The sequence below is a fragment of the Pocillopora damicornis genome, chromosome 4 (assembly GCF_964200805.1).
Source record: "Pocillopora damicornis chromosome 4, jaPocDami1.2, whole genome shotgun sequence".
Lineage (NCBI taxonomy): Eukaryota > Metazoa > Cnidaria > Anthozoa > Scleractinia > Pocilloporidae > Pocillopora > Pocillopora damicornis.
In genome coordinates this window covers 5,776,701-5,797,403 of record NC_142673.1, presented here as the reverse complement: position 1 = coordinate 5,797,403, position 20,703 = coordinate 5,776,701, and the positions used below count along the sequence as shown (strand labels likewise).

The window sequence follows — 20,703 nt, the reverse complement described above, 5'->3', positions numbered from 1 at the left end:
TCGGACCTCTGTTAATATCGCTTTGTAAATACGAAAAGGCCCGAGAATATTTGGAGAAAGCTCTCGCTATCAAAGTAGAAATTGGCGACAGACATGGAGAGGCAACAATCTATGGCAGCCTCGGAACAGTGTTCCAGTCGCTTGGCAAATATGACAAGGCCCGAGAATACCTGGAGAAAGCTCTCTCTATCCAAATAGAAATTGGCGACAGAGATGGAGAGGCAGCAAGCTACATAAGCCTTGGAACACTGTTCATATCGCTTGGCAAATACGACAAGGCCCGAGAATACCTGGAGAAAGCTCTCGCTATTCAAATAGAAATTGGCGACAGATTTGGAGAGGCAACAAGCTACGGAATCCTCGGAACACTGTTCATATCGCTTAACAAATACGACGGGTCGCAACAATACCTGGAGAAAGCTCTCGCTATCCAAATAGAAATTGGCGACAGAAATGGAGAGGCAATAAGCTACCATAGCCTCGGAAAAGTGTTCCAGTCGCTTGAAAAATACGAGAAAGCCCGAGAAAACCTGGAGAAATCTCTCGCTATCCAAATAGAAATTGGCGACAGAAATGGAGAGGCAATAAGCTACCATAGCCTCGGAAAAGTGTTCCAGTCGCTTCACAAATACGACAAGGCCCGAGAATACCTGGAGAAAGCTCTCGCTATTCAAATAGAAATTGGCGACAGAAATGCAGAGGCAACAAGCTACGCGAACCTCGGACCTCTGTTAATATCGCTTTGTAAATACGAAAAGGCCCGAGAATACTTGGAGAAAGCTCTCGCTATCAAAGTAGAAATTGGCGACAGACATGGAGAGGCAACAATCTATGGCAGCCTCGGAACAGTGTTCCAGTCGCTTGGCAAATATGACAAGGCCCGAGAATACCTGGAGAAAGCTCTCTCTATCCAAATAGAAATTGGCGACAGAAATGGAGAGGCAGCAAGCTACATAAGCCTTGGAACACTGTTCATATCGCTTGGCAAATACGACAAGGCCCGAGAATACCTGGAGAAAGCTCCCTCTATCCAAATAGAAATTGGCGACAGACATGGAGAGGCAACAAGCTACGCAAACCTTGGACTACTATTCATGTCGCTTGGCAAATATGACAAGGTCCGAGAATATCTGGAGAAAGCTCTACGTATTTACAGGAGAATTGGCGACAGAAAAGGAGAGGCAGGCACTTTATTAAACCTTGTACATTTGTTTCTGTCCCTCGGTAAATATTCAAAGACTGACGAATTTTTGGAGAGAGCGAACGCAATTTGGAGGGAAATCGGTGACAGACAAGGACAAACAGGAAATTTCATATGCCTTGGGATAATTTCTCATAAGCGTGGTGAGTACGACAATGCTATAGGATATTTCAAGAAAGCCCTTGAAATTCACATGGATATTGGTACGGAAGAAGGTGTTGTTGTCAGTTGGGTAAATTTAGGATTGTGTTTTCAATCGCTCGGTAAATATAACATGGCCGAGGAATACTTCAAGAAGGCTCTCTTATTAAGCAGGGATATTGGACACACCTTGCTTGAGTTTAAATGCCTTCTTGGTCTAACGGTGTTGAAGGTATCACAATTTGATCTTGAAGTAGCCCTTTCGTCTCTTTTCCAAACCATTGAAATGTTTGACACTTTGCGAGGATCTCTTAAAGACAACGATCAGTTTAAAACATCACTTTTGGAGAAGCACGGCACCTTTCCCCACGAGTTACTCAGTCGTTTGCTTTCTTCCACGGCAAAGCCACAAGACGCTCTCTATGTCGAGGAGCTGAGACGGGCGAGGGGCTTAGCCGACTTGATGGCAGCTAGGTACTCTGTTGTAGAGCAGATCTCAGGCGATCCAAAATCATGGTATGGGATTCAAAATATTGTCGCAAAGGAAACTGACTGTGCATGCCTCTACATTTCTGTTGGAGAAAAGCATATGCGCTACTGGATTCTCAAAGCAACAGGGGCTATTCTCTTTTCAGATCAGGAAGTGAGCCTGGAAAAAAACGTGGTGACCGGATTAGTCCCTGACTTGGATGAGTTTTTTACGGAAAGCTTCCGTGGCCTTGGCATTTTACCCGAACAGAATTGCGAAGATCGATCTCTAGATGACACTGAATCAATGTCACTTTACCATGAAAATCACCCGCTCCTGCGAGATTGTGATGACAAAGGTGTCAAGACGAATCTTCAATTGTGTTACAAGATAATCATCTCTCCTGTGGCCGCTTTGCTGAAGGAGCCCGAAATTATCATTGTCCCTGATTCCTGTATGTACCAGGTACCATTTGCGGCCTTAACTGACGATGGAGGAAACTTTGTATCAGACACATTTAGGTTACGCATCGTTCCCTCTTTGACGACTCTCAAGCATATTCAGGACAGTCCCCCATACTATCACAGTCAAACAGGTGCACTGATAGTGGGTGACCCTCGGGTTGGAGAGGTGATTTACAAAGGAAGACGCATGAATATAACACGATTGCCATGTGCAAGAAAGGAAGCAGAGATGATTGGAAGACTTCTTGGTGTGACACCTTTGATTGGAGATCGTGCGACAAAGCAGGCTGTACTTCAAGCAATACATTCAGTGAGTCTGATCCATTTAGCTGCCCATGGTGATGCTGAAAGAGGAGAGATTGTCCTTTCCCCTGAGTGTCCCGCTGACTATGTTCCACGAGAAGAAGCCTTCCTCTTGACGATGGAGGATATTTCACGAATTAAGCTGCGAGCTAAACTGGTTGTGCTTAGCTGTTGTCACAGTGCACGTGGACAGATTAAAGCCGAGGGCATTATTGGAATCGTTCGAGCGTTCTTAGGATCTGGTGCTCGCTCAGTCTTGGCGGCACGGTGGGCCTTAGATGACACAGCCACAGAGAAGTTCATGACTTGTTTTTACGAGCACTTGTTCCGCGGTGAAAGCGCCAGTGAATCTCTTCACGAGGCTAGGAAATGGATGAGAAACAATGGCTTTGTAGAAATCTCTAAGTGGGCGTCTTTTATGCTGATTGGCGACAACGTGACGTTTGATTTTGCAAATTGGCCTGTGTCTGCTACAACCAAATAGCCATGAATCAAGTCAACCCGCTGTAACGGAATGTGCTGGACTGAGCAAAGCTAGAAACTGTGAACTACCACCGTATAGAAAGAGGAAGCCATCTGTGAGAGACGCGTGCGAGCTAAATTTCAAGTACTCAGCTATTGTCAAAGTTAAACATTCCTGTAAAGAGCGCAGCAGGGACAGAACAATTCATAAAGTAGAGATGATGAACAGTTAACAGTTACTGAACTCTCAAACGGAATAGTTAAATAATCAAGCCAAGCATATTGTAACTAATGTTTTTCGAAAGCGATTAATATATCAAGCAAAGCAAATTTTAAGTAATATTCTTTCGAAAGTGATACGTCGTGTAGCCCTAGCAAATATGGAGTAATTGTTTTTCTAAGAGGCTCTCTATCATGTCAAATGCGCAGAGTTTTTTTCAAGGTTAAAAAGTATACTCGTACATAATTGTTCTGATTTTTTCAGGAAATCATATGAAATCTCAAGCGTGATGATAAAACGTTTTCTCTAATAGGGTAAGATTTTCAGAGGTTTTCAAAATTTTTTTTCGGTTTCATTTGCTTGGTTTTTTTGCGTGGAACTGTCTCAAGTATTTTTATGAAGTGATCTTCATACCCAATATATATATCGACTTCGGGGTAACTCTAATTTTTTTGACTTCATTAAATTAATTCCTCGGGAAATTAGCATTTTCTTATTTTTACTGACGATAAAGATTTTTATAGCTGGTCACACGAGCAGTCTACAACTGTATAGTTTAGGATTCTAGATTGATATTTGATGATGGCCCTCAAGTTAAAAATACCTCTTCGAATTTAAAGGGAAGACCACATATCCCTTATTTTTGTACGAAAAAAATCGTAGATTAGGAGTTAAGAAGGTTAATCCGAGCACGGTTACTAGGAACATTTTCGTACAAAAATTTCTACCGGACTTCGTTAGACTTCAGGTATTTGTACCTATTTTTTTAAAAAAAATTTGTTGCTTAGACCATTTATTTTACTACAATCATTAAGATGATGTTAGTTATTCTTAATTATTATGACATACTGAATGAAGGGCAGTTGTTTTTTCCCTTCAACTAAATTAAATAAACACTTCAATTCTCATGGCCGGCAGTCCATCTCTGATTGTTAGATTTTATATGATGGACTTGCTTGATCGGAACTAATAAAATACAACTTCAAATTATGGCTGTCTTTGCGAGCGGGAAAGATTTGGCGAATCCTGTGGCTACCAGAGTATGCTAGTCGCCGGATCACCGACCAACGTGAATCTTCATGAGGAATTAATCTAAACTGCTGCTCACCTGCTCTATTTCATGGCAGGTGAAGGCAAGAAGCTTTAAAGTTAGGCTTAAAGACATAGAACATGAAATGAAGTTCTCTCAAAAGAGAACTGAAAGCCGAGTGATGTGAAATGATATAATTTATATGGTTTCAGGCCAAGGGACCGGTCAATCAATATTCATGCCTGGGGGGGGGGGGGGGGGGATGGGAGGCGTTAAATGACGAGTGTTTCCTCAGCGCAAGGTTTGTTTTTAAAATGATTCTATAAATAAGTTTCACGCAAAAAAGATTCAAAATATAATTTGGTAATTGCAACATTTATTATTTGTCTGAATCTGTGCCACCTTCTCTCCACCGTAAGAAGAGTGAAAAAAGCTCGTACCCTGCGTCATACATCATGCAATCGTGACTCAGTACCACTCAAAAATAACAAAATGATTTTAAAACAGTGGATCCTTCACGAAAAATGTCCGAGCTGTGAAGTATCCTAACCGTTAGTGTAACTTGCCGTCAAAAGATACCCAAAACCTTAATTGATGCAGCAAACCTGGACTGAACTTGGATAAAGACATTTTCATGCAGCTTAACACTTTAACCCACGAGGAGTGACAGGCATCTAATTTCTCTTTATAGTATCATCTATAAAATGAAATATAAAGGTCACAAGAAAAACGGAAATGATCACCAACTGACGAGGCGCTCGATGGTTACGAAACAAATTCTTTATGTCAGCGTCTTGAGACATGTATGGAGAACAGTATGGAGAATCTGCATGATGATGTTGGGGTGTACAGGGTTACGAAACACAACCTCTCCTTCGCAGCTGTCTTTTCTCTCGTCACGCAACGCGCTCTCTCCCGCATTGCGTGAAAAGACCGCATATCAGAGTAACTGTTGCATGAAATGCTTCAATATTGCAACATAACTCTAATATGAGATGTAAAATTAAAGTGACCTTCAGAGTCTCATCACCAAAGCTAAATCATTTCTGACAGAACGTATAACAATTCATGCCCAACAAGAAATGCTAAATTACATGTTTATTGCCAGGATCCACAGTTACCTTAAAATCACTATTTACATCATATATATTTTTGGCTATTACTTTTAACGTGATATGCGTTTATTTCTTTACAAAACATTTTATTAATACTGTATCTACATATCTTCATTCTAAGGTATGTTTTAAGCAAGCGGCTAAACTTTGGCTCCGAAACAACGTTTTTCCACAACACTTTACTGCATTAAAATTAACCAACCACTATTAACAACCGTGTTATGAGATTAAGTTATAAAGAGAAGCCATACATTATGCAATACGCTAAAGAAAAATGCGCTCGTTCTGTTATACTTTTGAGATGTTCTATTACTAACATCCCGTCAAAAAAAAACTAATTACACTGTACAAATCTGAACGTGAACCAAAAGAACAAATTTGAAAACTACAATTCTAGTAAGCTCCATACACAGATTAACATTTGCAGTAGCTTTCTACTGCTAATTCGTAAATATGATCCAATCCCAGCATCTCCATAAACAATGTTGCAAAACAAACTGTTTTGAAAATTTTACTGTGTTAAATGTACAAAATAGCCTGTAACAGAATTTTCTAACAATATGTCTCAGAAAATGGCTTGGAAAACATAATTTACATTTTCCAAAACCATAAACACTGAGCTTATTTGCAAAAAATTTTATGTTGCCCTTAAATTGTCCATATCTGGTAGGGGGACTTGCGCTACTCTTTTTGAAAAACATTCAACACTCACAAAGTTAAGATTGGTGAGCAAATATGATGTTTTAATAAAAGTTAATATTGAAGTTTTTTTGGAAACTTAGTAGAAAAATACTCCCTTTTTACTAAGTAAATAACAGTTTATAGTGATTTAATTTTGTAGGTTAGCTAATTAATAATATAAGCTCTTTAGGGTCTGAAGGCAATAAGTTTGATGACATGCTGTGGACAAAGTAAAAACTTGTTTTGATACTATTAACACAAATATGATTTACCAAACAACAAACACAGTTTTCTAATGAATGGCCTGATGAAGTAATATAAGGGGTAAAACTTTAAGATACATACTCAAATGTTGATTTTCAACAAACAAGATGAACAAAGCATAACTAGAATATAAAACATGTCCCTGAAAAATTGGAAATGGAACAATGGATACTGTATTTACAAAATGACTTACATGTGAACTTTGAAACCAAACAATGAATGCTACCAATCACAGTAATACTGCAACAGAAAAATGTAACTGGGGAAACTTGACAATGTTACCAGACAGCACAAGAGAAAAAAAAAAGGCATAGAATTTTATAGCAGCAAAACAATGGTAAATCACTATGAAAAATACAGCATGTTAATTTGAAGAACAGCTTCACAATCAAAAATTGTGATCTATCTCCAGAAGATTACTCTCCTGTGCACAGGGGCTTCCTTCAGAAACAAAAACTTCCCAATGAAATACGAGTTTTCATTTTACCATATGACTTAACAATTGACATGTGAAACACAACATTGGAAAAGAAAAGTGCTACAAGCAACACTGAAAAAATCCTACAAAAATACTGACCCATAACCTACAATTTTGTAAAATGGAAGTCTTCCCAGATGTCTGTGTTTTCAAAAGCAAAACTTCGCCTTCAATTTCATTAAATAGTGGCTTAATATTTTTAAAAAACTGACCCACCCAAACAGCCACTTTTAATGTAACAACCAAAAAATCTCTTAACTGCCACACTTCAAACATACCTGAAATAAGGCTACTTGAATTTTAAATGGCTATAATTTGATAAACCTATACAATGTGCAAAAATTTTTTTTTTTCTATGATACAGCCACAAGTACAAAAATTATATATTTAAGTGGTAATAATAAGCCCAGAAAAGCAAGAAATTTCCCTTCATCAACAGTCAGACTCTGGTAGATATTCAAACTTGAGTCCATTTTGCACCAGCCTTGTGGAGTAGTGTTCCAATTGCTTTAATAACAGACTAAATGTTGGTCTTGCTTTTGGACTGGATTCCCAGCAGTTTTTCATTAAGAAATATCTGCAAAAAGACACAGTGAAGGTCAAAACAATGCCATAACCCTTTAACTACCAAGATCTCATTGTTAATTTCCCCCCTTCAGCTGTTACCCATTTTGTTGTAACCTAGTTATGAGAATTTGGTGTTTGATCAAGATAACCTCGACCTGATAAGTTTACATACAACAAGAAACAAAACTTACAAGTCATACGGACAGTTATTAGGTTGTGGTAATCTATGTCCAGCTTGCAGATGCTGCTTCATTTTTGAACTGTCAATGGCTTGATACGGTGCCTTAGCAAGAGTTACAATCTCCCATAAAACAACTCCAAATGACCACTGTGAAGGAATAAATGCCACATATGAGTCATTTATACAACAATGAAGCATATCAATAAACAGGCTGACACCAAGGCCACAACCTGTAAAATCTGTTGCTGTTGTGCAAAGTCAATGTCATTGTGATAACAATTGCTCAAGTATACCTGATTCCTTTCCATGATCTACAAGCAAATTCTCTTTACTGATGGTGATATATTCCTCTGTAAGCCACTCATAAGAATTTGATCTCTAAGAGTGGTAAGCATCCAAATTCTCCTCAGTGTACAACCACTTAATCAAACATCAGGGTCATGAGAATAAAAGAAATAATCACTAACTTATGTAGTTCTTTATTGTTAAAGAAATTCTCTTATGCAGTTCTATCGGAAATGCATAGAGAACACTGTGCAGAATAAGCACACTGATTTGTTCTTAACTTGCAAGTACAATTTTCAAATTCATCTCTTCCTCAAGGGTTTAATCTTTATGCAATGTTTAAAGCTAATGATGAACTACCAGCTGAGTGCTTGCAATATAAATTAGAGTCCTAATTTTGATAAGCCAGGCAAAACCAAATTTATCTTCAAAGAATGAAAAAGAAATGAAACATACCACATCACTTTTTTCTGAAAATTGACCCTCCTCTGCTAAACCCTCAAGTGCTGTCCATTTGACAAGTAATCTGGATCGTATTCCCTTGTCATTCAAGTTTTTTGTGTTCACATCTCTGGCCAAACTGAAGTCAGTGATCTTGATACTCAAATCATCATTGACACTAGAGGAAAACACTTTCAGATAAGTCTGATTTCCTGAGATGGAGAACCCAATCCCTTCTTAATTTATAAATCATCATCTAGAAATGCAGGGAAATATATTAACCCAAATACTCAGTCAGAGCAACAGCCTCTTTACGCCAGCAGTAAACTAGGGCATGTGACTATCAATTGCAAAGTGAAAACTATTAAAATTAGATTGCCTATAAGATTGGAGGCAAATGTTTGAAAAATCTTTATTTTCCTGATCATTACAAACCTGAATCATCTACATTCTTCGCAAAAAAGAAGAAAACTAAGATAAAAGGCAACTATATGAAACACAAGGCAAACTTAGATAAGAAATACTTACATGCAGTTCTTTGCTGCAAGATTTCTGTGAACAATCTTTTTCTGAGTGATATAATCCATTCCTTTGCAGATCTCAATTCCAAACTCAATAAGCTGGCGTGAGGTTATTGTCTGGGGAAAAAAATCAATTCAAAGTTTTTATTTAAAGATCTAACACATTCTACCTTTCTTTATCTTTGTCATCTTCATTGGTCTAATGACCAGAGGTACACCAATTTCTGGCCAACAATCCCAACCATTTCTTACAGAAGACTGTCTCCACACTCCCTATTGATGCTGTTCTTGTGTTCTCACCTGTACTCTTGCAGATGTTGCTCTTGAAATCTTCAAAAAGTGTCCTAGGTCTCCATTTCATGTTAGAGGAGTTACAATGTAAGGTGGCGTTGAATGTTGAAGCACCACACCCACCAGTTCCACAACATTTGGATGCTTGAAGCCTTTTATGACCATTGCTTCCTGCATAAAAGAAGTGATGGTGTCCATGTCTGCTTCATCTGTGAAGGATAAAACTGAGTCAAAACACAACTCTACAGGACTCTGTACTGCACTTAAAATATTTCATTAAAAGAATTGAATTAGTTAAAGAAAAGAATGCAGTAGGGAACTACAAACCTCACAAAAAGTTATTCAAACACCTCAATGGCCAACCAAAACCTCACACAAGTGCACAAAAATAACTCCTTTAAAATGATGCATACTATCCCTAAACTAAGACCATGATAATGTCACAATTTTTGCATATCAAACTCCCACATTACTTGTTTCTGCACTTAACAAATCCACAAGTAAAATGGAAAAACTCCTCAAATTTACTAAATGGAGTATTAGCACTTTGTCTTTGAAAAGCCTAACAAAGGTCATTTCTGCTTCTGCACTATCCTCCTCCAGATGCCACCAGATCACTGTCCTACTCCACCAGATCACTGTCCTACTCCACTATCCTACTCCAGATGCCACCAGATCACTGTATTAGACACAAACTCCAGAAGACTTTCAGGTTTGGTCTTACCTTGAAGTGCTTTGATGGACACTTCCATTTTCTTGCGAGGTTACTCTTCACTTAGTCCTCGAACAGAACCTTTGTACAAACATCCAAATGTTCCTGCAAAATAAATGTCCAATGGTGAACAAATGAATCAACTTTCCCTGTCACAGACAATTGTTTTTAACCATTGGAACACTTGGAATAAATTGGCACATGACAACTGTAGCTTAAAACAATCTACCTCTTTGAGTAATTAAGATGTTATGATTTATGGGCCAGTCTGATCTTGAAAGCTCACTATTAATAACTTCACTTAGACCTAAGGGGCTAATTGTCAGCCAGGTTGCTCAAGTTTATGTACCAGGAAATAAAATAACATCCAAAGTTCTTTGTATCTAACCTCTAAATAAAGGATCTCCAACTGACACTTGGTCTCTTGGTAATTTAAAACATCTGCAAGTTCTGTTGCCCAAAATTTGTTTAATACTGTGAAAAGTCCTCCAGTATTCTGAGCCTCATCAGGAGCTGTGAAAAAAGTCTTTATTAGTTAGAAAAAAACTAATATATCTACATGTAATAAGGACACACAAGTGCAGTCTATAGGTTATTGACAACTAAAACCAAAGCATAATTATGTAACAACTGACTTGATTTTTCAAAACAAAAATTAACAAAAAACTCCCTTACTATTTCTTCTCCCCAAAAAAGATTCTGTTTCATGATGAGATGACAAACGTCTCTTATATCCAGATGTATTTGTATCTGCACCAAATAAAGAGAGAGAGAACTAAATGAAACCCTTCACAAAATAATGAATCAACTGACATAATTTACCATAAGGTACTGTTTCTGAACAGACACAAACATGCCCATGTGAAAACAAACAAACATACTAGACAAGCTTCCATGTTTCCACTGTCATTCATGTCGTCGATGTTTATGTTTTGCTCTGTGTCTGCCATCTCTACTGCTGTGTTTTCCTTTTAATGCCTTTTGAATACCTATATCACTACTTTCCTCAGGAATTATCAGATCAACTGTTGAGGAGTCATTGTCACTGGTATTAGCACCTCCACCTGGAGGTTGATAATTAGTCTTTGGTGGGCTGTAAAACAGTCCTGGCTTTGAAGAATCCACTGTTTCATCAACTTCTTATTGCTCTTTCTCTTCCTTCTTGTAAATTTGGATGAGCTGTTCTGTCAGTTTTAAAAGGCAGAACATTCACTTTATGACTTTTAGAACCCTATATAATTAACTAATAGATAATTTAATACTGCCAAGTGGAAATTGAAAAATCAATCTTTTGGGTTGACTGTTGCAAGAAAGAAAATAACTACTATTAGTAATAATAATTCATAAAACTTATAACATTACTTATGAGTGTCCCAAGACTTTTGTTGACAATTTCAGTTCCTGCTTATTCTGATTAGACATGAGCAAACATCCACCGAAAAACATATCCAACATGGATCATTGGACCTTCTGGGCTGATAGAAAGTCCTGCGTCAATTGCACAAACACAGGAGACTATTATGGTCCTGAGGTTAAAGATGTGTTGCACTTCTGCACCATTTAGGAAACCAATCAGTTCAGGAATACCAGAACCTTCAGCAGAACGATGATAGTACTGTTAGAACAAGAAATTGAACAATTTTTATTGTTTAGAAGTAAACTAATCTTTGCTGACTTTACCTGCTCGTTTTACTTCATTTACTTTACTTCAGAACCAAAAAGGAATTTCTCCTTCAAATATGAGAACATACCTAAGAAGAAAGGTCACAAAGGTTTTAAACCTTAAATTGTGAGAAAAGTATGGCAGACTGAGTACAGATAATTGTTATCTCTAGATCTATCTTCAGAATGAAAGAGTCCAATAAAAAAAGTTTAAGTTGTATACCCACCACAACTGGAGCAGAACTTGCTATGACAAAAAGTACGCTATAACCAATGACCCATATCCAAGTTAAGCCAAAGTCACCATCCTATAGAGAAAGAACTGATTTGTTTACATGTAATTTTCACAGAAAGGAAAGGAATCACTACTTAATGAAAAATATTTCTAGGCTTTTTCAATTTTATTTTGGGATTATGCTGAATCAAATAATGGGGTTTGTTTTTTAGTAAGTTACCTTTAGTTAACAGTTTTGAGTTTTCTTCATTAAACGAACATTAAATGAAGGAAACAGAAAACAAAACTACAGTAACTTTTATTCACATACCTTTATAAACTCAGAGGCTTTGTCCCATTTCACTCTGTTGAAAATGGAAGAAAAATACGAAACACATATAAACTATATGTATTGTACACTTTTCAATAATTCTTATATCAGTAATGAGATTCTTACTGTGATATGTAATAGCTCTGGAGCTTTCATTACAGATCATCTGTAAACCTTTTTATTGTTCAACAGATAAAGAGTGCAAACACTTGCTTTAACAGAAATTTAAAAAAAGATGGCCAGTGTGTACATTTAAGCTTTAAAATAATCAAATAATTATAGTAATTTGACTAATTTTAAGAAGACCTCTTCTGTAAATCACATGCCTATCCATTGATTAAATATTAAGGCTTAATCCTTTCATGCCCAAAATCTCAATTGTAAATCCTATTTACTGTCTGTCATACAATTCTTATGATGCTACTTCTGAGAAATTGATATTGGATCAACAAGAAAATCCTCAAACTTATATTTTTCTTTATTCTCATCACCTGTCTGATTGATATTGTATTGATATTGTATTGATATTGTATTGATATTGTATTGATATTGTATTGATATTGTATCGATATTGCATCGATATTGTATTGATATTGTATTGATATTGTATTGATATTGTATTGATATTGTATTGATATTGTATTGATATTGTAAGGTGAAATTCTGTCTTGGTCACTCATGGGACATGGGAGCTAAAGGGTTAAAAGGCTTCCTAACCAACATGTTTAAATAGAAGAATGTTACCAACAAATGAGGATGCAAAGCAGCCTAAGTTATAATTTGCATGTCAATAAAAGAGTAATTATTGGTCCTATCATTTATAAAAGAGCTGTACAATGAACCCCATAACTGCCAGCCCCACTGGAAAGTCCTGTGCAAACAGAAATTGACTGATTATTTCACATAACATTAACTTGTTTTGAATTTTAGATTCCAGGTTATTTTTCATCTCCAGTGCCAGAGATTTGACTGTTACTCTCTAACTTTGGACACACTGAGTGCCTCATGTAAGCACATAAACTGCAAATTGCATGACGGACTAATTAAGTACTTCATGCAGGCAGTGCAGGGCATATTTGTAATTCATCATTAGGAACACTTAATAGCTACAGCAATTTACCTGCATCTGCAATCTATGCACTCAAAAGCTGTGTGCACAACATTAGAATTGTATATGCCAAGATAATTATACATAAAACATCAAATTGTATGTTTGTGTTCATCAAGTTATATTGCGCACAAAAAGAATATTGAGATTTTTTTTGTTCATAAAAGACATGTATAATACTTGTAATACAACATTAGCAAGACATACTCTGATATGACATCAATAAGTTGATGCATAAGAAATCCATCATCCCCCAGTCCCAATCAAAACGTGATGGCTGCTGCTTTAGCCAGTTCTAGAATTAACAAATAAATCATTCCAATGAACAAACAGCCTCATTCCCAGGCTCTCTCTTCCTCCCCTACTCTCTCTTGCTTCAAAGGAAGGGTAGAAGAGAGAACTTAGGAACAAGGTTGATGAATGAATAAAAACATGGCCATCCTCTTCAATTGTTTTTTTTCGGTTTTGCATTACTGTTCCCCTAATCAAAGTGGGTCACTTGGTCTTCCCTGTGTTCTTCCTTGTTAGTGGTTTACCACTAATGAAATTTCTAATTTCATAAATCAATTGTAATATTTGTTAAAATAAAATTAAAGTCTTGGCCACGTGTATTTTACAAAATACAGAAAGTAAAGGTGCTCATAAGTTTAAATTTTGCTTGAAAGACAGTGTATCTGGAATTTTCCAAAATTATGGGTTGATTGAGCTGTTGGATGTGAAACATTTTAAAGGGATGGCCAAATCAAAATTAAAAGGTCATAGGTGTGTAAATATATTCATAGATCCCATCATGACACATGAACTAACATTTGGCATTTGTGACAAAAAGTTAGAAAAGGAATGATATTTGGGTCTAACCTTAAGGTACAACCTCAGTGGGGTGGGGGTGAGGGAGAGAGACACTTATAAAAAGTTTGTGGGGGACTAAGTGTGCATGCCAATGAGGCCTTTTAAACCCTGGACCCATTCAAAACAATGTCCATTAAGTGAGATACTTAAACAAACTGAGTTATGGAGTGTATGGCCCTTAAAGCAGGTAAATGTTGTACCTTCCTTAAAAAGAAATGTGTAGAAGCTTAAGGGAGAATTAACAATCAGATCTTGAGTTGAGCCACAACATGCACTAACAAGGAAAATATTTTGAATTCGACACCCTAGATTTAAGTAAGTCAAGCACCTCATTTCCGTAACGTATGTCCACCTAAAACGGTAAATCATTCTCTTAGCAAATTTCTTGTTGGATTGCTAACTTTGAGATCGAGAAACGTGCAAGAGCTTTGCCTTGACCTTCCCGGAAGCAACCTACTATGTACACACCCTCACCCTACCCTTGACCGCATTTAAGAGGCGATCTCTGTAAGAGCGGTCCAGGGCATTTCGCATCGGAAAAAAGTTTTCCCTCAAACTTTGCCCAATAAACTATCTTTGGTAGCAAGTAAATAAAACCACATTAGTTTTTGGAAATACCTCAAAATAAAATTTTTAGAGCTCTCAAAAGTCAAAGCTGCTAAAGGCCCTTTTTTGACCTCTTGCGACATCGAAAATTTCAAAAGTTGAATAGCCCGGTCCTCGTATCACCCCGCATGCAGCAAAAAATATTTTGTATTCTTAAAGTCTATGATATATAAGGTGTATAAAATGCATTTCAATTTTGATATTCGTTTATTCAGAGGCTCGTCATAATTTATTTAAAAACACTCGTTGGACAGCTTTCTGAAATTGGTTAAAAGTACTCTTTCTTTCTCGGTTGATATTGCTCAAGTCCAGACCAGACCATTAAAAACTCCGCTTGATTTCTGCTAATAAGATGTTTGGCTGCAGAAAAATATAAAAACATCTTGCACTTATTGATTTTCTTCGCCGAGGTGACTTCGAACTTTTAGCGATATTGCAAGCGTGACAGCCGATTATGCAAATTAGTTCATTGAGCAAACTCCGACCGTTTTATGTGAGTAGCTCAATAAATCTTAGATTTTAACCATTTTAAGTAGAAAACATAGTAGGACAGAGCTTTAAAACCACACCGATTAATACTTTAAGCATTTTAAAAGGCCAAAATTTGACTAATTTTATTATCTCGAAAGACGTCAACAACAACTTATCCAATATCATAATTTGATTAGCGCTCGCAAACTCTTTTTTTTAAAATTTGGCTTCTGTTATTGGCTTAAGCAATTCAAACCTGTACGAACTTTTCAAAATTAAACTACAGGATTCTGTTTAGTGTAACCAGCGATTACGGCACACACTAAATTCACCGTGACCAGTGACTCTGTCATGTAATTCCATCGTGTAATTGTCCTGAATACTTCTCACGTCTAAATAAAGCAGCGATTTCTCGGATTTCTCGCTGAAAGGGAAAAAATTATATTTGGTCGTCACATCTGTCTGCATAACAGTCTCTGTTCATAAGTTTGAAGAGTTCTTGTAAAAAAAGATATCGCATTCGCATAACGGGCGGACGTCATAATTAGATTGCATAACAACTACACTCCAAAATCATTTCCTCCATTTTTGCAAGAGGTGCTGCATTTGTATCTTGCATTTTGAATGCGAGCTCAAAATGTTCGCATATGTCTCTTAGCATGTTGACTTTGAAACTAGACAACCTTGCTTCTCTTGCCAACGAGCACACATCATAGATATCAAACATGACTGGATGTTTCAATCTATCTGATCCATTACGGTGTTCCTCACCTCTCTCAAACACCCTTCGTCTACATCAGACGCGGATGCTTCTATCAAGTGGTCGTCTGCGTCAGTGGCATCATCCGATTCTTGTTGTATTTTAGATCGCTGTTTAAGGCACAATCTCGAGAAGAAACCCTGAATCTGTATGTTGGATAACCACTCTGTTCTATAGAACATTTTCTCTCCATCTATTGTGCAAGCAGTTCGCATATCCTTTGCTACTTTCTCTGGGTTTGGTTTCTGCCAGTGTCTCATCCGATATTAAATTTCTGTTTCAAGTACTGCCTGACGTTTTGCGAAAGCCGTTCACTTGCACCTCTCTTATGAAGAGCCCATCCCATGGGAAGCTTTGATGTACTTGTCAAGGGTTCTGTGGCCACTGCAACCAGTTCAGTCGAACTTTCACCCTCTAATGACAATGACTGAAAGTAATGAACCCACTACCTCTTCACTTACATGATGAACCAGCTAGTTCATATGGAAGTCAAGGTCGGCCTGCGTCTTAGAATCTTCATCGCAACCAGGTTCAGGGCATTGATAGGAACTACCGTCGTTGCCATCATTGCTTTCTCCTGCTGATGCAGTTCGTCGAGCAGTAGTGGGGAAAAATGGAATCTCCTTCACCAGATCCGTCATTTTTTCTGTGGAAAAATTGCAATTTTAATTTTACCGAATAAACTTTCCAGACCCAACATTAAACGCTCTCCAAACGCGCAGGCCCTCCTGTGTAAGTTGCTGAAAGTGGCAATCTTGATGTCCGAGCCCTCGTAGAGATGATACTAGCTTACTGTTGTGATAGCACCTTGCTTCATCCGATCTTATAAGGGCCTTTTTTATTCCTGAATTTCGTAACTTTATGGTGACAAAGAGATTTTCTAGGACTGACAGCACTGAAAACCAGTCTTTTTTACAGCTGTTAAAAAGTTCTACGTATCAGGTTTCTTCCAGGCTTTCCTCCTGTCTTACAACAACGCTACTCACATGCCAATTGATTTCCCTCTTGGTAAACCATTCTGCTTGCTTTTCCCGGAACTTCATCGCTATGAACTTCATTGTCCAGTCAACTATTATAAGTGCTTCATCTCCCTCCAAAGTATCGACAATTTGCCGCTCGTACTGATCCTGGTTTCTGCTCTCAGGATATACCCTCTCCATTCAAAGATCTTAGCGGCAGCATTTTTTGCTTTATACAGATAGTCTTCCGCTTGAAACCTACCCAATTGTATTGTGTACTCAGAAATAGCGCCTTTTACTTCTTCAAGAACACTCTTCAGCATCTCACAATCCTCACACTTCACGTTGTGATTGTGACTGCATACTTTCTGAACTTCAGTGTCACCAGCATGGCTCGGTGCAAAGACCCTACAGTGATCGGCACATTTGCTATCGTCCTCTTCGCAGTGATTACGGTATGTAGTCTTCAAATACAACTTGCTCTCCTGAAGCCTCTTCCGAACTTCTTTGCACTAGTCCTTTTCTGCTCCCACGCTTTCCAATTCGTCTATAATTTGGAGAAAATCCTTGAAACCATCCGCTCCCTCAGCTGCAGTATCGTGTAAACCTCTATATAACGCCATACATCTTAGAAATGGCCTTTGACTTTTGCAAATTGACAGAATACCGGCTCTTTAGCCCTTTGGAATCGCTACCAGGGTGTGTCGGATACTGGCACGCTGAACTTTGGCGCCAGAACTTCCCATAAGTGTGCCTATGCTTTGCGCAGACCCACATTTTGCTATAACTGAGTCTTCTATATCGAACAGGCCAGCCCTTGCAAAGATAAGCTCTCCTTCTGTGAAACTCTCTTTTGACAAATGGATTAAGCAGATATAACTCTTTATTGAGTCAGTACTCTGAGGCAAGTTAAACAAACCGGAAACTCCTCGTGATCTTCGAGCGAAGTTTCTGAAGAACGCGACTGAAAACAGGACTTCCTTTGGTGAATACCGCTTCAAGAATTTAGTGTTATTAATCCCAAGCAAACCAGTACCGAAAGAGACATATGAATTACAGCTAATACAATTACGCATTTTACAGTATAGATATAGCTAATTGTTGGAAAAATGAGGTCACAAGTAATGTAATAATTTATTTCCTCAAAAATCGCGGGGTCCTTTTCCACAAGAACTCCCTAGAGTTCTGAATAGAAACTTTCATAAAGACAGGTGTGCAGACAAAATTTCTCTTATTCTTGCCGACCAGAATTTGGATCCAAAAGGCGATGTTATCGCTGCTTTATTAAGAAGGGAGAAGCAATTGAGGATAATTACACATGTACAATTGAATTATGTGACAGTGGTCACGGTGTATTTCAGTGTGTGCTGTTATCGACGGTTACACTAAATAGAATGCTGTAGTTTGGTTATGAAATGTTCATACAGGTTTGAATAGCGTAAGCCATCAGAACTCAAATATGAAATAACAGAAGCCAAATTTTTAAAAAGGGGTTTGCGAGCGCTAATCAAATTATGATATTCGATACGTTTTGTTGACGTCTTTCGTCACGAGATAATAAAATTTGTCAAATTTTGGCCTTTTAAAATGTTTAAGGTATTAATCGGTGTGGTCTTAAAGCTCTGTCCACTATATTTTCTACTATATTTTCTACTTCTAAGATTTATTGAGCTACTCACATAAAACGGTCGGAGTTTGCTCAATGAACTAATTTGCATAATCGGCTGTCACGCTTGCAATATCGCTAAAAGTTCGAAGTCACCTCGGCGAAGAAAATCAATAAGTGCAAGATGTTTTTATATTTTTCTGCAGCCAAACATCTTATTAGCAGAAATCAAGCGGAGTTTTTAATAGTCTGGTCTGGACTTGAGCAATATCAACCGAGAAAGAAAGAGTATTCTTAACCAATTTCAGAAAGCTGTCCAACGAGTGTTTTTAAATAAATTATGACGAGCCTCTGAATAAACGAATATCAAAATTGAAATGCATTTTATACACCATATATATCACACACTTTAAGAATACAAAATATTTTTTGCTGCATGCGGTGTGATACGAGGACCGGGCTATTCAACTTTTGAAATTTTCGATGTCGCAAGAGGTCAAAAAAGGGCCTTTAGCAGCTTTGACTTTTGAGAGCTCTAAAAATTTTATTTTGAGGTATTTCCAAAAACTAATGTGGTTTTATTTACTTGTTACCAAAGATAGTTTATTGGGCAAAGTTTGAGGGAAAACTTTTTTCCGATGCGAAATGCCCTGGACCGCTCTTACAGAGATCGCCTCTTAATTGTGGCGTTCGCTATTTACTTCTTTCAGAGTTGCTCACTGACCTTGTAGACAGCACTGTGAGGAGGTAGATAGTCTACACTTTCAAATGTAGCAAGCTTCTCCTTTTCCTCGTCTGCGTAATGGTGATTTACATAGCGACTTTCGAATACGCGTCCCTTTTGGAAGAAACTGGTCTGATTTGCTGTTGGTAGAGCGTCTTCATCCGCGTGAGAAGATGACACACCGTACTTGCTTGGTTTTCTTCTTATTGAAATTTCTTACAAAAGGGAAACAGGCCTCTCAGAGTAGCAAAATAATCAAATATTTGCATGCAAATCCAGCTAAATCTGTCACTAGGTTCTGAGCGCCATTAATGCCGCTTACCAACTTCTCATCCGAGATGTTTTTGTCCGAGAACCGGTCGTTACAGTCCGAATACATCCGATTATTCACGAAGGTCGATCGTCTAGCGAAATCGTCCGAGTGGTCGCGGTCGTGTTATCAAAGCCATCGCTAGAAAACAGTGAGCAACCGTTAACATCTACGTTAAGACTAATAAGTCATAAGGAAAAAAAAAAAAGAACGGAAAATAGAAAACAATTACCCCTGAGGTAGAGCGACCATACAATATGTCAGTCTTAAAAATCGCCAACGAGAGATGGCTGTTTGTGGTAAATACTTAATGCCTGAAGCGTAATACTTTTATTCTTAAACTGGTGTTACCAGGGTTTGCAGAGGTGTCCCGAGGAATTCACCGAAAACTGTTCACCAGTACTCTCTCGGCTCTAGAATCGTAGGTTCCTTCGTTGGTCCTCGATGTTAAAAATTCTTTCTCAGTATCGCCAGTATCGCACAAACAGACCCACTTCTTGCTAGGCCGAGTAAGAGATGAACTGACTTGTGAGTACAAAGGAAAATTCATTCGTTAAGCAATTCGTTTACGGGTTTAAATCAAGCCTACATATAAGTCTGGTTAAGAACATCTAGAAGACCGCCTAAACAACCGAAGAGGAAAATGTCTTTGAAGGTTTGAGAGAAATCAAGTGTGTCCAATATAAAATTCGCTTTGATTCCGAAGCAACACCAATCTTCTACATTCCACCCCCAGCAGGTCCCCAGCTGCCCTTGTAAGCTCTCTTAGCCCTCTAACTCCCAAGATCCAATCATTAATTCTCCTTACTAACTGCCATACACATCCTTGTTTCTTATGCAAGAGAATTGATTCCAAATCACGATAACACAATCTAACTGATAGTAACATATTAGGATCGCAGGGAGGAGTTATCTGTTCATATCTTCAAAGTGCTTAAGGATATAAGAGGAATTTTCAACTTCGTAACAGACCTCGCCGCGCCTCGCCACCGTGGAGTCTCTGTGGCTGAGTGGTAGAGCATCGGAGCGCGGAATCCGAAGGTCTGAGGTTCGACTCCTCGTGAAGACTCAGAATTTTTTCTTTGTCCCACACTCGTGACAAGACGAAAAAAACATCATTCTTGATATAAGAGGACTTTCAAGAAGCAGGCCCTCACCATTAGCAATGCGGGATACGCATTTCTTCGCCCGCGGGAAGATTTTAGACACTCGGGGCAGTGCCGAGATTTGTCTGGCACTCATGCTATCAGTACTACGTCCCCTTACAGACCTCGCAC

At 38.0% G+C, this 20,703-nt stretch overlaps 2 protein-coding genes and 1 pseudogene across 3 annotated transcripts; 1 reads left to right on the top strand and 2 right to left on the bottom strand.

Annotated features, from left to right (window-relative positions):
* Positions 1-877: 877 nt before the first annotated feature.
* Positions 878-4,168, top strand: LOC149046592 (tetratricopeptide repeat protein 28-like). The gene has a single exon (XM_089202434.1). The coding sequence runs from the start codon at positions 1,095-1,097 to the stop codon at positions 3,060-3,062; it is 1,968 nt and encodes a 655-aa protein (XP_089058560.1). The 5' UTR covers positions 878-1,094; the 3' UTR covers positions 3,063-4,168.
* Positions 4,169-5,373: 1,205 nt separating this feature from the next.
* Positions 5,374-10,776, bottom strand: LOC149046591 (inactive tyrosine-protein kinase RYK-like; annotated as a pseudogene). The gene is made up of 9 exons (XR_016185509.1): positions 10,704-10,776; positions 10,502-10,576; positions 10,215-10,339; positions 9,839-9,931; positions 9,124-9,323; positions 8,831-8,940; positions 8,318-8,480; positions 7,587-7,723; positions 5,374-7,405 (listed from the first exon to the last, which is right to left on the bottom strand). The product of XR_016185509.1 is annotated as an inactive tyrosine-protein kinase RYK-like (transcript).
* Positions 10,777-10,882: 106 nt separating this feature from the next.
* LOC149046590 (uncharacterized) lies at positions 10,883-20,668 on the bottom strand. Its single transcript, XM_089202603.1, has 7 exons — positions 20,584-20,668; positions 19,117-19,331; positions 13,349-13,436; positions 12,034-12,067; positions 11,716-11,796; positions 11,507-11,577; positions 10,883-11,010 (listed from the first exon to the last, which is right to left on the bottom strand). Exons 1-4 carry the CDS (start codon positions 20,666-20,668, stop codon positions 12,063-12,065), a joined length of 393 nt encoding a protein of 130 aa, XP_089058729.1. The 3' UTR covers positions 10,883-11,010; positions 11,507-11,577; positions 11,716-11,796; positions 12,034-12,062.
* Positions 20,669-20,703: the final 35 nt, after the last annotated feature.

What these genes read in the sequence shown, in the direction of transcription:
- LOC149046592 (XM_089202434.1), top strand. Translation starts at nt 1,095, where the DNA reads ATGTCGCTTGGCAAATATGACAAGGTCCGAGAATATCTGGAGAAAGCT.
- LOC149046590 (XM_089202603.1), bottom strand. Translation starts at nt 20,668, where the DNA reads ATGAGTGCCAGACAAATCTCGGCACTGCCCCGAGTGTCTAAAATCTTC. An exon ending in CGTATCCCGCATTGCTAATG is followed by an intron (nt 19,332 to 20,583) that starts GTGAGGGCCTGC and finishes CCCTTTTGTAAG; the next exon opens with AAATTTCAATAAGAAGAAAA. An exon ending in CTCACAGTGCTGTCTACAAG is followed by an intron (nt 13,437 to 19,116) that starts GTCAGTGAGCAA and finishes TGTTAATTCTAG; the next exon opens with AACTGGCTAAAGCAGCAGCC.